The sequence below is a fragment of the Pongo abelii genome, chromosome 3, assembly GCF_028885655.2.
Source record: "Pongo abelii isolate AG06213 chromosome 3, NHGRI_mPonAbe1-v2.0_pri, whole genome shotgun sequence".
Taxonomy (NCBI): Eukaryota; Metazoa; Chordata; class Mammalia; order Primates; family Hominidae; genus Pongo; species Pongo abelii.
The window spans coordinates 5,905,885-5,921,793 of record NC_071988.2 but is presented as its reverse complement, the minus strand read 5'-3'; the positions used below and the strand labels follow the sequence as shown (position 1 = coordinate 5,921,793).

The 15,909-nt window shown below is 49.2% G+C and overlaps 1 protein-coding gene across 4 annotated transcripts in view; it reads left to right on the top strand.

The window, feature by feature from the left end:
• TBC1D14 (TBC1 domain family member 14) overlaps window positions 1–15,909 on the top strand; it is a 121,657-nt gene that overhangs the window by 47,531 nt on the left and 58,217 nt on the right. For all 4 annotated transcript variants that reach the window (XM_024245530.3, XM_024245531.3, NM_001132117.1 and 1 more), the window contains 1 exon segment: window positions 10,889–11,009. In XM_024245530.3, coding sequence (XP_024101298.3) covers window positions 10,889–11,009 — 121 coding nt within the window.

Below are 15,909 nucleotides of genomic sequence, written 5' to 3'. Positions count from 1 at the left end.
TTTTACATTCTGCTGAAGGAGACAGATCATAGCCCCCCGACTTGTACTTTGTGTTCATAATAAAGTTTTTTTCTTAGAGAGAATTCCCCAAACTGGGTAAGCTTCAAGGCCCTCCAAACCTAGATCTGCCCCTGCGAGCAGATGATGCAAGTGCTGAAATAGCAGGTGTGGTGGAGTGTGGCGGAGTGGAGGGGATTGTACAGGACACACCACCCCTGGCCAGAGGCTCCTGAGCAGCTCTGGCTCACTGTGGCCAGATCTTCTATTCCAAGAGAAGCTGGAGACCCAGGTTTTTCTGTTTAAAAATGTTGAACAAATCAAACTGAAGAACACGGCGTAGAGAGAAAACACAGGCTACCAATACGTCATCCCCGCTGATGGCTCCTGCACACGCGCCTACACAGACCTGCCATTGAGCGCCTAGAGTATGTGGAATGACTGATACGCCTGGTCCCCCTTCACTCTCACCTGGCCCTAGGAGGAAGTTGGCGTGATCTCTAATTGCAGATGAAAGGAGGCCCAGGGACCGGGGTTGCTTGCCCGGGGCTGCTTCTCTGTGGAAGGGCAAGGCTGGCATAGCCGCTGGTCGGTCTCCTCAAAGCCTCTTTTGCCTCACTTCTCAGCCAATGCAGGTGACACGAGGTTACCTCCAACCTTGTGGCTTTCTAGATGCGGATAGGTGCCTGAGCTGCCTGTGTGGGGAAGGAGCGCTGGGTCTGTGGCCGGGCTCAGGTGTGGGGGCCTTCTCACCAAGAGAGCTGCAGTTCCTCACCGCTCTGTTTGCTAGAAGCGAACAAAGGTGGCCCCAGTAGTGGGATGGACAGCCAGTAAGCTGCTTCCAGCTACTTGGTTGTCTTTGCCTTTTTACCATTGATTTGGTGTCTCCTCCACCACACCCCACAGCTTTGCCTTTCTTAGGAAAAGTCTGGGAGTGGAGCAGGAGCATGGTTGCACCGTGCTGGGAGCCACATGGCTTGCTGCATGCTCCTCTTGAGGGTGGCGCCGGCCAGCCATTCTTCATTTGTGCTGGGAAGAAAGTGGAGAAACTTGTGGCTTGCACTGGGAAACTAGACTCCATGTGTCCACCAGTACTTGCCTGGGGAGGCCTGGAAGGGCCCGAGTTTGAGTCCCAGATGGGTGACCTTGCTAGGCTATTTTCCTTGGAACACTATCACCAATCTCACGTTTAAGCAGTGGGTGATGTTTACAGTAAATTCCATGGGAGCAGGCGCTCCATGCCGGGAACAGTGTCTGACTTAGAGTAAACACACATTTGAACAAGTAAATATTTAGGTAAAGAAATACTTGGACAGAGGGAGGTGAAAGTTGCTGGCATCGTACGGCGTCTCCTTGCTCTGTAAAGGTGTTTTGTTTCTGTGTTCTGAAGCTGTGGGCACACTTCCTCTCCTTTACCCATGAAGTGCTCGCCTCTTGCTTTTGCCTACTGGTCTCCTCTGGTCTTGCCAGGAGAGGAATTTGGGCTGGTGATTGGGCACTTCTTGCTATATTCCTGGGAAGAGAATGTGTCTTTTAGGTTTTATCTTAGAAAGTTAGAGGGAGAAGGCTAAGGCGGGAGGACGGCTTGAGCCCAGGAGTTCGAGACCGGCCTGGGCCACATGGTGAGACCCTGTCTCTACAAAAATTAGCCGAGTGTAGTGGGATAAGCCTGTAGTCCCAGCTGCTTCAGAGGCTGAGGTGGGAGGACTGCTTGAGCCCAGGAGGTTGAGGCTGCAGTGAGCTGTGTTCACACCACTGTACTCCAGCCTGGGTGACAGAGAGAGACTCTCAGGGGGGGAAAAAAAAAAAAAAGGAGTGCTGGCTTTTTTTTTATGGGCTGTTTTTATCATCCCCTTGTTGGGATATCCCAACCCTCTTGGGGATGTTAAGCCCACAGTGCTGCCTAGAAATATAACTCAGCCCTTTAGCCTGGGCCAGGCTCACCCTGCTCCCAGGTTCTCAGCTCCCCAGGGATGGCACTGCGTACTGTGCTCTGTGTCCCACTCAGCAGATGAACACAGCGCCAGGTGTGGGTCAGGGGTGAGTCAAATCGCTGTCCAGATGACTGCTCCAGGTGGCCAGCCCACAGTTAGAGCCGGAGTCTGCAGTTGCCTGGCCAGCCACCTTTCCAACAGCCTCACCTGCTTCATACTGGGGGTCGAGGGGGTTATGTCCCTTGAGCATCCTGACTTCAGTGAGTCTAGGAGGTGGGTGATAGGGTAAGGGTGATACAGGTGATCCCCACCTACACACACACACCCCTGCACACACACACACACACACACACAGATATTACTGAACAGTCTTTTTATGCTTTATTTATTTTTTGAGACAGGGTCTCGCTGTGTCACCCAGGCTGGAGTGCAGGGGCTCACTCAGCTTGTTGCAGCTTCTAACTCCTGGGCTGAAGCGATTCCCCCCACTTCAACCTCCCAAGTAACTGAGACCATAGGTGTGCACCACCACGCCTGGCTTATTTTTATTTTAAATGTTTTGTAGACATGAGGTCTTACTATGTTGCCCAGGCTATTCTCAAACTCCTGGCCTCAAGCGATCTACCCACTTTGGCCTCCCAAAGTGCTGGGATTATAGGTGTGAGCCACTGGGCCTGGCTTGATCAGTCTTCTTAATGCCCTTCCCTGGAATGCTCTCACTCTTCAGTCTTCTCTCTCTCACCCTCCAAAGCTGGACACTCCTCTTGGTTCTCAAGGTGTCCCTGCTCCTGTCTCATTGGCCAGTTTATTGGTCAGCTTCTTGAGGAAGGTAGCATTATTAACTCACCTGTTTGTTTTATAGTCTGGGCCTTGGAGACAATAGGTGCTCACTTAAGAGTGTGTGTCACTGAATGGAATATGCAGGGTGCCAGGCCCCGCAGCAGGTGCTGGGTGCTTTCCTGGCTTTCTTTTTATCATGTTTAATCCTGAGAGGTAGAAATGAGGCTCAGAAGCAGTGCCTGCCAAGAGATAAAGTCAAGGGCAGACACAGCTCTGCCTGCTTCTGTGAAGCCCTTGGTCCCCGCTGGGCCTTCCCCCGGGCTGGTATGAACGCTGTGGTCCTCCTCCAGGCTCACAGCCGGCTGCTGCTGTTTCCAGCGGGGCCCCCGCCTCTGGGAAGCACAGTGTGGGCAGGGGTTCGTGCAGAGCTGCTGAGTGAGTGGGAACAAGGGGGGATCATGAGCTCAGCGCTCCATGCAGCCCCTTCTCTGGAACCCTCTCAGGACCCATTTTTGAGGCATAGTAGGCATGACGATTGTACTTAGGCTGTGGGATAAACATTTTTATGTCTCTTCCAAAGGCCTTGTTTTTTGGTACCAGCAGCACATCACTGAATACTTGCATTTCTTCTTTGGCCTTTTGCTTGCTGTCACTTCCTACCTAATGCAGCAGGAGTGGCCCGATCCTGCCAAGTTGTGTTGCTAGGAGTGCAGAAAAATCCTATACTTTTTTGGGGTGTGATGAAGTCTTACTGATTTGAAGGATGAGGTGGGAGTGGTACAAAGCATTTCATTTTCTAATGGCAGAAATGCCTAGTTTTGCAGTGGCTTTTAAATTTTTTATGAACTTTTTTCCATCAGTAACACGTTTGCATGGCTCAGAAATCAAAAAGTACAAGACAGTATATGGGTGAAAAGTTGACTTTCTACCCTGTGCCTTTTTTTTTTTTTTTTTTCCCACACAGAGTCTGGCTCTGTCACCCAGGCTGGAGTGCAATGGTGCGATCTCAGCTCACTGCAACCTCCGCCTCCCGGGCTCAAGCGGTCTTCCCACCTTAGTCTACCAAGTAGCTGGGACTACAGATGCACATCACCACGCCTGGCTATTTTTTTTTTTTTTTTTTTTGTAGAGACAAGGTTTTGCCATGTTGCCCAGGCTGGTCTCAAACTCCTGAGCTCAAGTGATCCGCCCACCCCTGCCTCCCAACATGCTGGGATAACAGATGTGAGCAACCGTGCCTGGCCTACCCCGTGCCTTTTGCTCCCAATATCTTGCTCCAGAAGTAATGAATATAAGCAGTTTTTGTGTTCTTCCAGAGAGGCTGTGCCTGTACAGGCAAATGCAGATGCAGGTGTTACATGGCATGCCTTGTATGATTATGTACCTTGCTTTTTTCCCTTCAAAAAAATGCCTGTTGGCCTCCCGAAAGCTGCCTGTGAGTGTATTAGGAACTCTTGGGTTGTTTCCAGACTTTATCTGACATTAAAAAATAATAATATATTTTATGTCAGCCAGCATCTTTCAGCATGATGAGCTGCACCTTTGGCGTGTCCAGTGGCTCCCGTATGGGACAGCACAGGCCCCAGCCTGTTGTCAGAAGGTGAGGGGTGTTGGAGCCTCCAGGTGGTTTGCTGTTTTCAGCCGCGCTGCCTCTCTTCAGATGTTGCCCTTCCAGCCTAATTGGGTGTACTGCACAGGCCTGTGAAAGACCCTGGTAACAGTGCGGAGGAGGCCAAGAGAGGCCAGAATCGGTGTCCAACGCGTACCTGACTACTCTTGTTGTGAGTGGGGCTTCTGAAGGTCTGTTTTGTCCCAGTTAAATGTGTGAGCTGTGGACCTCGCTCCTAATTATCAGGACGCCGTGTCCTGGGGTCTGGCACTCCACACTGGACCTGGGAGCTCTGCCTTCACAGAAAAACAGACACGCCATTATTGTTAACATTACTTTGTTGGTGTCCCCTGTCTTTTCCCCATGACTTTGCAAGTCATTGGAGAAATGCCCCAGGGAAGCACTGAGCCCTTTTCCCTGTGCAAAAGTGCTTCTGCTTCTCTCTGGCTTACAGGCAGGCTCTTCCCATGGCTGGGTGTGGCCTGATCCCTGACAGCCCCCAGTGTGTTTCCCAGGCTCTGCTATATGGCTTTAAAATGACACTGAGCAGCCTTTGTGGACAAATCCTGGTGGGGCCAGCACCTTTCAGGGCACCCTTTGATGGGCACTCCCCATTCTTGTCAACTGTGGCCCCCCAAATCTCTCTGTGCCATGGGGGAGCCGAGCTGGCCCTGCTGAGGACTTGAGTAAGGAAGTTTCTCTGCAGTGCCCAGTCCACGAGGAGTTGAGCCTGGTGGTGGGGCTGCGTGTGCATGGCCAGGCTGAACCCCCTCATTTAATCCCGAGTCTCCTCTCGGGGGCACTTAACGGGCAGAGGGAGCAGCCTGTGTGGTAGGCCTGAGGTAGGTGATTGGAGCCACGACGCCATTACCACAAAAACAGGTGCAAATCCTTGGCGGGATTTGTGGCAGGGCTGGCGTGGTCCACTTGTGCTTACAGAAGATGGCCCTGGTAAAGAGCGTTGCTGGGGTCTGGGGCTTGGTGTGGAGCTGTACCTGCGGGGTGCCTGAAGGAGGGGTGAGGTAGGCACACCTGGGGCGCGACTGGCATCTGTCTGCGGGGTGTATGCAGCCGAAAAAAGGCAGGAGGACAAGGAGGCTGGGCAGTGGGGAGCCCTGGTGTTAACCTGGAAGACTGGAGGGTTTAGAGCACATACGACTCCTGTTTCTGTTGTTCAGCGTATGAATGAATGCGGCCGAGGGCTATTGAGAAAGCATCTTGCTCTAGCCTCCTGACTGCAGAGGTGTGTCTGAGTCAAGGCTGATCCATGGGGCTTTTGACACGAGACATCAGCCTTTTAGAAAGAAGAAATGGTTCTCCTCTTATCTTTGCAGACGTTGTCAGGTCTCCTCTCCCACCTGCTGCAGGAGGAGGGATCTGAGTGGGCACCTGGACGAAGGGGCTAGGTAGGAGGTGAGATATGCCAGCACCTAGGCGCTGTGCAGGTACGGATGGTGGCGGGAGAGGCACCACAGCCATGCGCTGGCATGTGTGCCTATCGGGGTAGTGGGGCAGGACTCATGAGCTAGAGTCCTGGGCTCTCAGGGAACCCCGTTGCAACAGTGCGGGTGACACTGACCGTGTGGGGGTTGGAGGCAGGGCACCTACAGATATCGATTGTTTACTTGCCGTGCCCTTGATGGTGGGGTTGCGGCAGCTGCAGGTGAGTCTCACCAGGGTTAATGAGTGCTCTGTGTCTGCACAGCAGCTGAGACAGCTTGGAGGCCAACAGCTGCTTGTCCTTAATGCTGCCAGTAGAGTGAGTGCTTTTTCTCCATAGGACAAAGGAGTTTCTTCTTCCCACTGAAGGGCCCTTTATTGGGGATGCAAAACAAAAGGAGTCCAGCGTTCTCTGGGGCAGGGTTGGTAAATGGCCCTCACCCCCTACTGGCCACCCCCTAGCTCTCAGGCCGCTCCTGGGAGGTTGTGGTGGTCTGCCACTCCTTGCCTGCTCTCTCCCAGCCCCCCACTGCCCATTACCCCTTCTTTCCAGAGAGACTCCTTCCTGCTGAGAGGTTACCTCTGTTGAGTTCTCAGTGTCGGGCCTTGATTCGTCTGGGTTGCACTCCCCTTACCTGACCTCTGTGCCTTGCACGTCAGTCCCGCCTCCTCATCGCCGTATACTTGCCTCCCCCGCACACACACAGACACACACGATGGCTGCTCCATTTGCCAGCAGACATGTGTGTAGAACCTACTGCATGCTGGGTAGATCCTGGGGATGCAGAGGTGACTCTACCCTGCCCTCTGGGAGACCCCTCCGAACGTGAAGGCATGTGGAGAGGAGAGGGAATGGAGTCCATCCCATAGGCACAGAATGGAGGGAATGCCCTGTGTTCTGGAAACAGAAGCAGGGGAGCCCAGGCCGGGGCAGCTGGTCTGGGAGGGCTCTGCAGAATGCCCCGAGGGCAAGTTTGAGGGCTTCCAATGCGGGGGGTGGGACAGGTGCATTTGAAATAGTGAAAAGAGGAAGCTTGGAGCCAGCAGTCTCTCTGTTCTGTCTCCAGTGAGTGTCAGAGATGGTGGCTGTGGCCACTGCGTGCTCAGCATCTGAAGGCCAAAGGGTGGGCTGACTCACCGGGCCACACAGCCCATGAAGCAGCAGCTGAGGGACTGCTGGACTCCGGAGCAGCAGCACCAGTGTGGGCTCCCTGTCGGGCAGACAGCACAGATGTTGAAGGGACAAAGCAGATGGGCTCTGCAGTGCCCAGGCTCGCTCCTGCCCAGCTGTGTCCTCTCACTGCACCTGACCTGAGAGTGATGTTTGGTCATGTGACAAGTAGGTGCGGCTCCTTGAGCTCCCCCTTGGCCTCCCGGGCCCAGGGCTCCCGATGGCTACGCCAGGGCTCCCGATGGCTCGCCCCACCAGAAAGGAGGACGTGCTTTCAGCCAGACCCCAGGCTACAGCACCTTTTCACTTGTAGTGACTTGTTTTGGGGTCGCACTTCAGCCTCTTACCCACAAAAAAATATATCAGCATGGTTTTTATGAGCTTTTCAAAAGTCATGGCCTATCATAAGAGCCTAAGCTCTTATGTTAAAAATAATCATGCAACTTTGATTTTGTTTGAGACTGAGTCTCACTCTGTCACCCAGGCTTGGAGTGCAGTGGTGTGATCTCGGCTCACTGCAACCTCCGCCTCTCAGGTTCAAGCGATTCTTTGTGCCTCAGCCTCCTGAGTAGCTGGGGTTACAAGCGTGCGCCGCCACGCCCAGCTAATTTTTGTATTTTTAATAGCGACGGGTTTCGCCATGTTGCCCATGTGGTCTCGAACTCCTGGGCTCAGGCAGTCCACCCACCTCGGCCTCCCAAAGTGCTGGGATTACAGGTGTGAGCCACCGTGCCAAGCCACAACTTTGATTTTTGACATTAATTTTTATCTGCACTACCTTTGTACAGACTAATATAGTGTTAGCTGAGACCTGAAAACCAAGGTTTCTGTTCCTCTTAGTCGTCCTCCTGCCAGCCCGTTTCAGTGAATAACACTCCAGCTTGTGCTCAACCTTCCAGACCACGAATCTGGGAGCCGCTCACCCAGACTTCTCCTTTCTGCACATCCCCACACTCCGCAGCTTCTGTGCAATTCTCCCTGTTCATTCCTTAGACCCTCTGCAGCTCCTGTCCCTCCAGAGTGAAGACGCCTGTCCCGGATCCTGGTGCCTTCCCCTTCCTGACTGCAGTTTCCCAGAAACAGACAATGCCTTTTCAGCAAAATGTATACCCTTAGTGAACCCAAGTTCTGGATGCCAGGTTCTTAGTACCTTCTACTACCTGAAGTTTTAACTTGGTTTAATTGCGTAAGTCCTTCACTGATGGTGAAATCTTAGATGCTAAATGGATTGGATCTCAGACAGTTCAAAGTTCATTTTCTTTTTCTTTCTTTTTTTGAAACAAAGTCTTGCTCTGTTGTCCAGGCTGGAGTGCAGTGGCGAGATCATAGTGAAAGTCCATTTCTTATAAATAGAAATTACCTTGGGCTATGAAACTATTTCCGAAATGATTATAACCACAACAGAAAAGGAAGGAAACAGTGAAACTATTTGTTTTATTTTCTTTGAAAGTTTCTGTAACTTTATTTTGATAAAATTTCAAATTTACTAAAAAACTGCAGAAAACCCCCGCAACTCCAATATATTCTTTACCAGATTTACCAACTGTGTGCATTTGGCTCCATTTGTTCTACTTCTCTTTACATGTGATAGTATATATGCATATTTTTTCCTGTGCCATTAGAAGAGTAAGTTTGAGATACCATGTCTGTTTACCCTTAAATATATCAGCATATTTCCTAAGAACAAGGGCATTCCCTTATGTAACCACAGAACAGTTGTCAAAATGAGGTCACTTAGCATTCATCCAATGTTGTTGTCAAATCCACAGTCTGTAATCATACTTCATCAATTGTCCCAATAATCTTTTTTTTTTTTTGGAGTTAGAGTCTCACTCTGTTGCCCCCAGGCTGGAGTGCAATGGTGGGATCTTGGCTCACTACAACCTCTGCCTCCTGGGTTCAAGCGATTCTCCTGCCTCAACCTCCCGAGTAGCTGGGATTACAGGCATGAGCCACTGCGCCTGGCCCTCTTTTGTGTCCTTTTAATCTGAGACAGTTCTTCAGCCTTTGTTTTCTTGACATTGACATTTTGAGAGCTTATAGGTCCATTATTGTATAGATTGTCTCAGTCTGGGTGTGTCTGCTTCTCTTCATGATTGGATTCAGGTCATGCATTCTTGGGCATCAGCGCCATCGACTTGGTGTGTCATTCCCCGTGCATCAGATCAGATGTCCTGTGCCATCTGTCCTGGCTTTTTAAAAAATAGAGACAAGTGTCTTGCTCTGTTGCTCAGACTGGTGGTATAATCATAGCTCACTGTAACCTTGAACTCCTGGGTTCCAATGATCTCGCCTTAGCTTCCCCAGTAGCTAGGGCTGCTGATACATGCCACCGTACCTGGCTAATTTAAAAAGATTATGTGTAGAGACAGAGTCTCACTACCTTGCCCAGGTGGGTCTCAAACTCTTGGCCTCAAGCCATCCTTCTGCCTTGGCCTCCCAAAGTGCTGAAATTATAGGTGTGAGCCACCACTCCTGGCTGGTGATGTTAGCTTTGATCACTTGGCTGAGGTGGTGTCCCTCAGGTTTCTCCAGCATACGATTAACTATTTTGCTTCATGTAATTAATAAGGAATTTGTAGGAGACACTTTCAAACTGTGTAAAAATCCATTCCTCATTCAGCTTTCCCCACTGGTGTAGGCATCCATTGATCATTTCCAACTCCATTGGTCTCTCCTTACTAGGTGGCTTCCCAAGAGCTTTCCTCCTCCTCCATTAATTTCTGTGTTTGTTTATTTGTACCTATATGAGCTAGTGGATTTCTTTTTTATTCAAAGAGTTACAATCCATTGTTCTCATTATTTGGATGATTAAATTGTTCCAGATTGAGTTAGTGGGAGCCTATTCAGGCTGGCTACTGTTTCTTTTAGACACGTCCCAGTATTTCTTTGAGAACTTTCTTTCTAGTCCAGCAAGATGCTGCAGGCTCATCTTGGTAAGTCCTGGAAGCCATTTGTTCTTAATGAATGCTTCGATACAGTGCATTCCAAACATAGTTTATTTTGTATTAATACTACCAGTTGGGATTTATTTGTGTTATTTGGAACTTTTGTTTACATGTTCTTTGGAGAAAAGACCTTGTGACCATCTCATGAGTAACTTTCTTTTTATGATATGTGAATACTCATTATAAATAGGTAATACAGATTTACCTTGTACATAATTTAAGCTAGAGGTTACGTACTAAAGCAGCTGTTAAACACTAATTGTGTACTTGAAATTTTAATTTGTATAACAACCTTGTAGAACATGGGGCAGTGTGCCCTTGTTAAATGTAGGAAACTGAGGCTCAGAGAGGTTAATATACTGGTCCAGTGTCATGTGGCTAATGAATGGTTGAGCCAGAGTTTCAATTCAGTTTAGTCTGACTTCAAGGCTTACTTTTTCTGATACCCTTTGTTATGACATAACACATTTTCTTACTCTGAATTATAGAATTAGTTAAATAACAAAAAGGTTTTTTGTTTGTGTGTTTGATTTTCAGACGGAGTCTTGCTCTGTCGCCCAGGCTGGAGTGCAGTGGCGTGATCTCGGCTCACTGCAAGCTCCGCCTCCCAGGTTCATGTCATTCTCCTGCCTCAGCCTCCCGAGTAGCTGGGACTACTGGCGCCCGCCACCACGTCCGGCTAATTTTTTGATTTTTAGTAGAGACGGGGTTTCACCATGTTAACCAGGATGGTCTTCATCTCCTGACCTCATGATCTGCCCGCCTCGGCCTCCCAAAGTGCTGGGATTACAGGCGTGAGCCACTGTGCCTGGCCAACAAAAAGTTTATTTGTGGCTTAAGGTCTTTCTCCTGCCGCATAATTCTGTGTCTGTATGAAAATCAAGTCTGAAGAGTTAAAGTACGTGGTTCTCAGAGGAAAGTTGACTTGTTTTTTTCAGAGTGGTTCTGTTGTTCTGGTGTTTCTTGAATTACCCAGAAATGCCCTAACCTTGTTATTTTCTTCCTATAGGAACTTGCTTGCTAGAAAACAAAGTGCAAGGCTTGACAAACACAGTGACTTGGGATGGAAGTTGTTTGGGAAAACGCCACTCCGAGAGAATGCCCAGAAGGATTCAAAGAGAATACAGAAGGTACACAAGATACGAAATCACAGAAATAGGCTGTTGGATGTGTTTAGCATATATTCATGAACCTTGCAAAAATTACCATATTGAGTCTGAAACTGGAAATCGCTTTGTATTGTCTGCATGCCACGTTCCTCAGATTTGTCTGTATTCAGAATGTGGATGAATTTAACCTTCATTTCTTACAGCTTGTAACATGTACATAGGAAAGTCCATTTAACAGAGGTCGGCTTTAGATGTTTGTAACGGTATTTAGACAGAGCTGGGCTCTAGATGTTTATAACTGTATTTAATCAGTTTTAATAATAGTTGCAAATGTGTTTGTTTATCATCAAGTTTGTATTTGATATTAAAGCTTTCTCCCGTGGGTTTCTTGGAGCTCACATCCTTCCTGTGCTACTCTGGGACAGGAAGGCGAGGGCCGTGATTCCCTGGCTCTGCTGGGATGCCTCTCCCTTGCTCATTCTGAGGTTGCCTACTTTTGGGGTGGAGATGGGGTTCATGCCAGGCCTGCACGTCCTCACCACTGGTCTGCCTTGCTCCTTACGGTGGGAGAGATGCCACTGCTGGAGGCTTGCTTGTGCACGGACACAGCAAGTCCACGGCCCAGGTAGCCGTGACCGTCACTGCCTGCAGCTTCTCTTAGACTGTGAGTCTCAGCCGGCTCGGCATCCCAAGAGTCTGCTGTCTGCCCCCAGTGTCGTGACATTGCCCCCAGCACCCTCGCTCCTCCAACCTCAGTTTTATATTCATTGACATTTGCTCAGTAAACACTCTTGAGGCTCCACTAAGTGCCAGGCCTCATGCTTGGCACCGGAGTTGGAAGGGACACAGTACCCGTGCTCAACAGCGTCCCTGTGGAAATGATTCCAGGGCAGGTGCAGGAGGAGTGGTGTGGCACAGACAATTGAGGTTAAAGGTGTGACAGGAAATTAATTGCTATGGGGAACATGTATTGAGTGATTACTGTGTGCTAGTTCTAACTGACTCAGCACTCATGTTTCTAGTTCCTTTAAAACTCGCAACAACCTTGTGAAGAAGATAGTATTATTAAACTCAGTTTACCAAAGCAGCACTGAGACACAGAGGCTGCGTGACTGGATGCGCAGGGTCACATTGCTAGTAAGTAGCATAGCTGGAAACCGGCCCTAGACAGTGGGGTGCCAGGACCCCCTTTTGCAGGCAGGGCCAGGCAGGTAGTGGGGACAGCATGAGCTAAGGACAATGTGCAGCTGAGCCCAGGAGGCTGACTGCCGGGAGGAGGCTGGCCATGGGGTCTGTGTGCTGCGCCCGGTAGCCTGCCTCCAACCCCAAGACTTTGCAGAGCCTCTGAGTGTTTTACTTAGGTAAGGAGTGATGGCATCACCCTGGCAAGAATATGGCTCTTGGACCAGCCCAGGCAAGAGAAAGTGGGGTCTGGCCCAGTGCTGTGTCGTGGGGTTACAGAGGATGCCCCTTTAAGTGCTAAATGGATGGGATTGACTTGCTGGGTGACCTGTTAGGTGTGGGGAGCGGTTTGTGGGGGGTGAGGCGGGAGCGCAGTGTTGAGGCTTCTGGGCAGCAAAGTGGGTTTCCACATGCCACATTCTTCATGCGTCGGCAAGTTAAATTTGGTTTGAGTGTTGTCTGCCATTCTCTCCTGTAATCATCTGGACCCAGGGGACTCACTAAGTAAATCAGTGTTGGAATTCATTTTTGTTGATTGTTACATTTTGAATTTGAATCACTTATTGTGTAGGCTTATTAAAATAGCATACAATTAAAGTATGATGAGTTTGTATGCAAAGCTCAGCTATAAATTTCTTAGGAAATTAAATTACCAAGCTGTTATAAAGTTTTTAAAGAAATCACTTTAAAAAAGCAACAATTACATTAAAAAGAAATAGATCTTCCCATGGCACTTAGTACACTTACATCATGTTTGAACTTGTTTATCTTTTTAAGACCCTGTTTTTTTTTTTTCTTTTTTTTGAGACGGAGTCTCGCTCTGTCGCCCAGGCTGGAGTGTAGTGGTGCGATCTTGGCTCACTGCAGGCTCCGCCTCCCGGGTTCATGTCATTCTCCTGCCTCAGCCTCCCCAGTAGCTGGGACTACAGGTGCCCACCACCGTGCCTGGCTAACTTTTTGTATTTTTAGTAGAGACGGGGTTTCACCATGTTAGCTAGGATGGTCTCAATCTCCTGACCTTGTGATCCACCCGCCTCGGCCTCCCAAAGTGCTGGGATTACAGGCGTGAGCCACCGCGCCCGGCCCAACCCTGTTTTTTTTTTGAGGGAAGCATGGATTATGTTCTTGACCTTAGAGGATTTTTTTTTTTTCTGTGAACTGAAATGACTAGGCCAGCTCATTATGTGGTAACACAATATTGCCAAGAGGAGGACCATCTGCTTCCGTCATCAATAATAAAGAATGTAACTTACCTGCATGAGTCATTCAATCCTGGCCGGGACCTGCTTGCTTGTCTCTGGCCCTCTCATCGCTCATCTCCCAACCCAAGGGACTTGGTGAAGCCTGGGAGGGGCTCAGGGTCAGGGACTCAGCACTGTGAGGACGCCTCTGGGCTGCCGGCTCGGGCTGGCTGCTGTCATAGGCATTGGCTCACACAGCCTGCACTTGAGAGACGCAGGCGCTGGGGCCGTGACAGCCTAGACTTGTGATCCAGGATGGTGACAATAACTCCAGTTAGAGCCGAAGCCTAGAGAAGGTATTGAGGAAATTCCTTTTCCTTCTCTGGAATTTTTCTTATTACTTGAGAGAGCAGCATCACATGGTGACATAAAAACATGGACTTTGGAGTTAGACTACCTGGGTTTGTATCCCAGCTCTACTACAGTTTGGTTGTGTGACTTTGGGCAAGTTATTTAACCTTTCTGAGCCTCATTTTCCTCATCTCTACAGTATGGAGAACAGTAGCACCTGCCTCACGGTGGTGAGGATTAAATGGGTGAATACACACACGCACTCAGAATAGTAGTGAACGTAGAAAGTGTTTGCTGTTACCGTTGTTTCTTTCTTATGACAAGTCAACCTTGAACAACAGGAAATGGAACAGCGGAACACAGTGCGAGAGAATGAGCCTGAGCTCTTCAGTGCGTTGTTCATCTGCTTTGCCAACAAGTACTGAGCCATGTTGAGGCCAGGTCTTGTGCTGGGCACTGGGAGCCCAAGAGCAGTTGGGTTGACCTACCTCTAGGAGCCTGTGGCTGAGCTGGGGTCAGGTGTGCACACTGGCCAGGAGCTTTGGATCTGCCTCAAGGAGCCTGTGGTTGAGCTGGGGTTAGGTGTGCACACTGGCCAGGAGCTTTGGACTTGCCGGCTTGGGTTTGGTTTCTGGCTTCACCATTTTTTGTCTCTAGTGAGCCAATGACTACTTCCCAGTTTCCTCATCTGCTAAACAGGCATTATGATATCTACTTGCTTAATTGTTCTAAACTAAGGGATAATGCGCCTGTGGTGTATTTTTGCCCAGGGTTGAACACAGTGAGTCGCCCAGCGTTATTAGTCAAGGAATGGATGTCTTGACATTTAATCAATAGGTCCGATTTGTGGTGTTGGTCCCATATGTGGTTTGCCCAGGACGTTTGCCCAGTACATCGGATTTTATTCTAACTGGGCTGCATTATTTTGGCTTGGGCCTTATATATTACTATTTTGGGGAAATATTGAAATGTTAACTTTTAGTTATCTTTTCAAATTGCATAAAAATTTTGAAAATTAAGTCATACTTTTTGTTAACCTCGATGGTAGTTTGAGAGCGATTTTCTTAACAGGGGAAACAAAAATGACCACGGGTAGGAGAATAACAGTACAACAGTGGCTGTCAAGGTGCGGTCCCTGGAGTAGTCACATCAGCATCACCCGGGCATTTGCTAGAAATACACATTCTCGGGCCTTACTCCAGACACATCAAAACAAGTTCTGGGGCTGGGGCCCAACAGGTTTTAACAGAAGCCACAGGTCATTCTAATGCATGCTAAAATTTAAGAACTACCGGTATGCAGGAAGAGAATGTCAGCTGTTGGAAGGAAAATAGCCATCTTTGCCACAGCAGGTTAAATAAAGGGCCCAAAGCCCACCGGCCAGGCAAATTCCAGTAACTACTGGTGAACCGGAGAAGTTCTTGTGGATAAAGATGGGAGCATGTATTTGGAGAGAGCTGCCTTCAGGCCTCTGGTTGCTGACTTTGTATGGGCTGGGCTCTGGCCAGGGCAGCATGGATGGTGACACTGCCTCAGAAGTGCAGTCCTTTGCCTTGTGAGTAAAGGGGAACCTTCCTTCTTGGATTCCATGGCCCTTTTGTTTGTTTCACAGATTTGAGCCTCTGAGTAGATCCATCCTGAGATTACAGTGAAGGGCAAGACTTCTGTGGCCCTTGCCTTCGCTGGAATTTACCATGGGTCAAGGAAAAGACAGATTTAAACAAATAACTCTACATATAATTACAGTTGTGATCAATGTTGTGAAGAATTGCGGTGATAAGGAATTCTTATCTCTGAGGTCACCTGTTTCACGTGACTTCCAGCTGCCGGCCACCAAATGCAAGCGTCTGTTCTCAGCCCTCGTCTTCCTTGGCCATCAGCAGCATTGCCTCAGCTCCTTGAGTGACTTTCTTGCCTTGGCTTCCAGGCCGCCCGTTCGCCCACCTTTTCGGTTTCCTTTGCTAGGTCCCTCATCTTCCCCATCCTCTAAATGTTTGAGTGCCTGGAAGGCCCTTCCCTATCCACCATCACCCTCTAGGGCAAGCTTGTCCAACCCGCCTTATTTTTTTGTTGTTCTGTTTTGTTGAGGCTTTTAGCAGCCTGAAGCCATGGTTTTTGGTTTCTGTCTCTAGAAGCAGAAAAGAGGGATGAGGGAAGGGGCTTTACTGGCCCAACCAGAAACAGAAACTAAGAACCCATGACTGTAT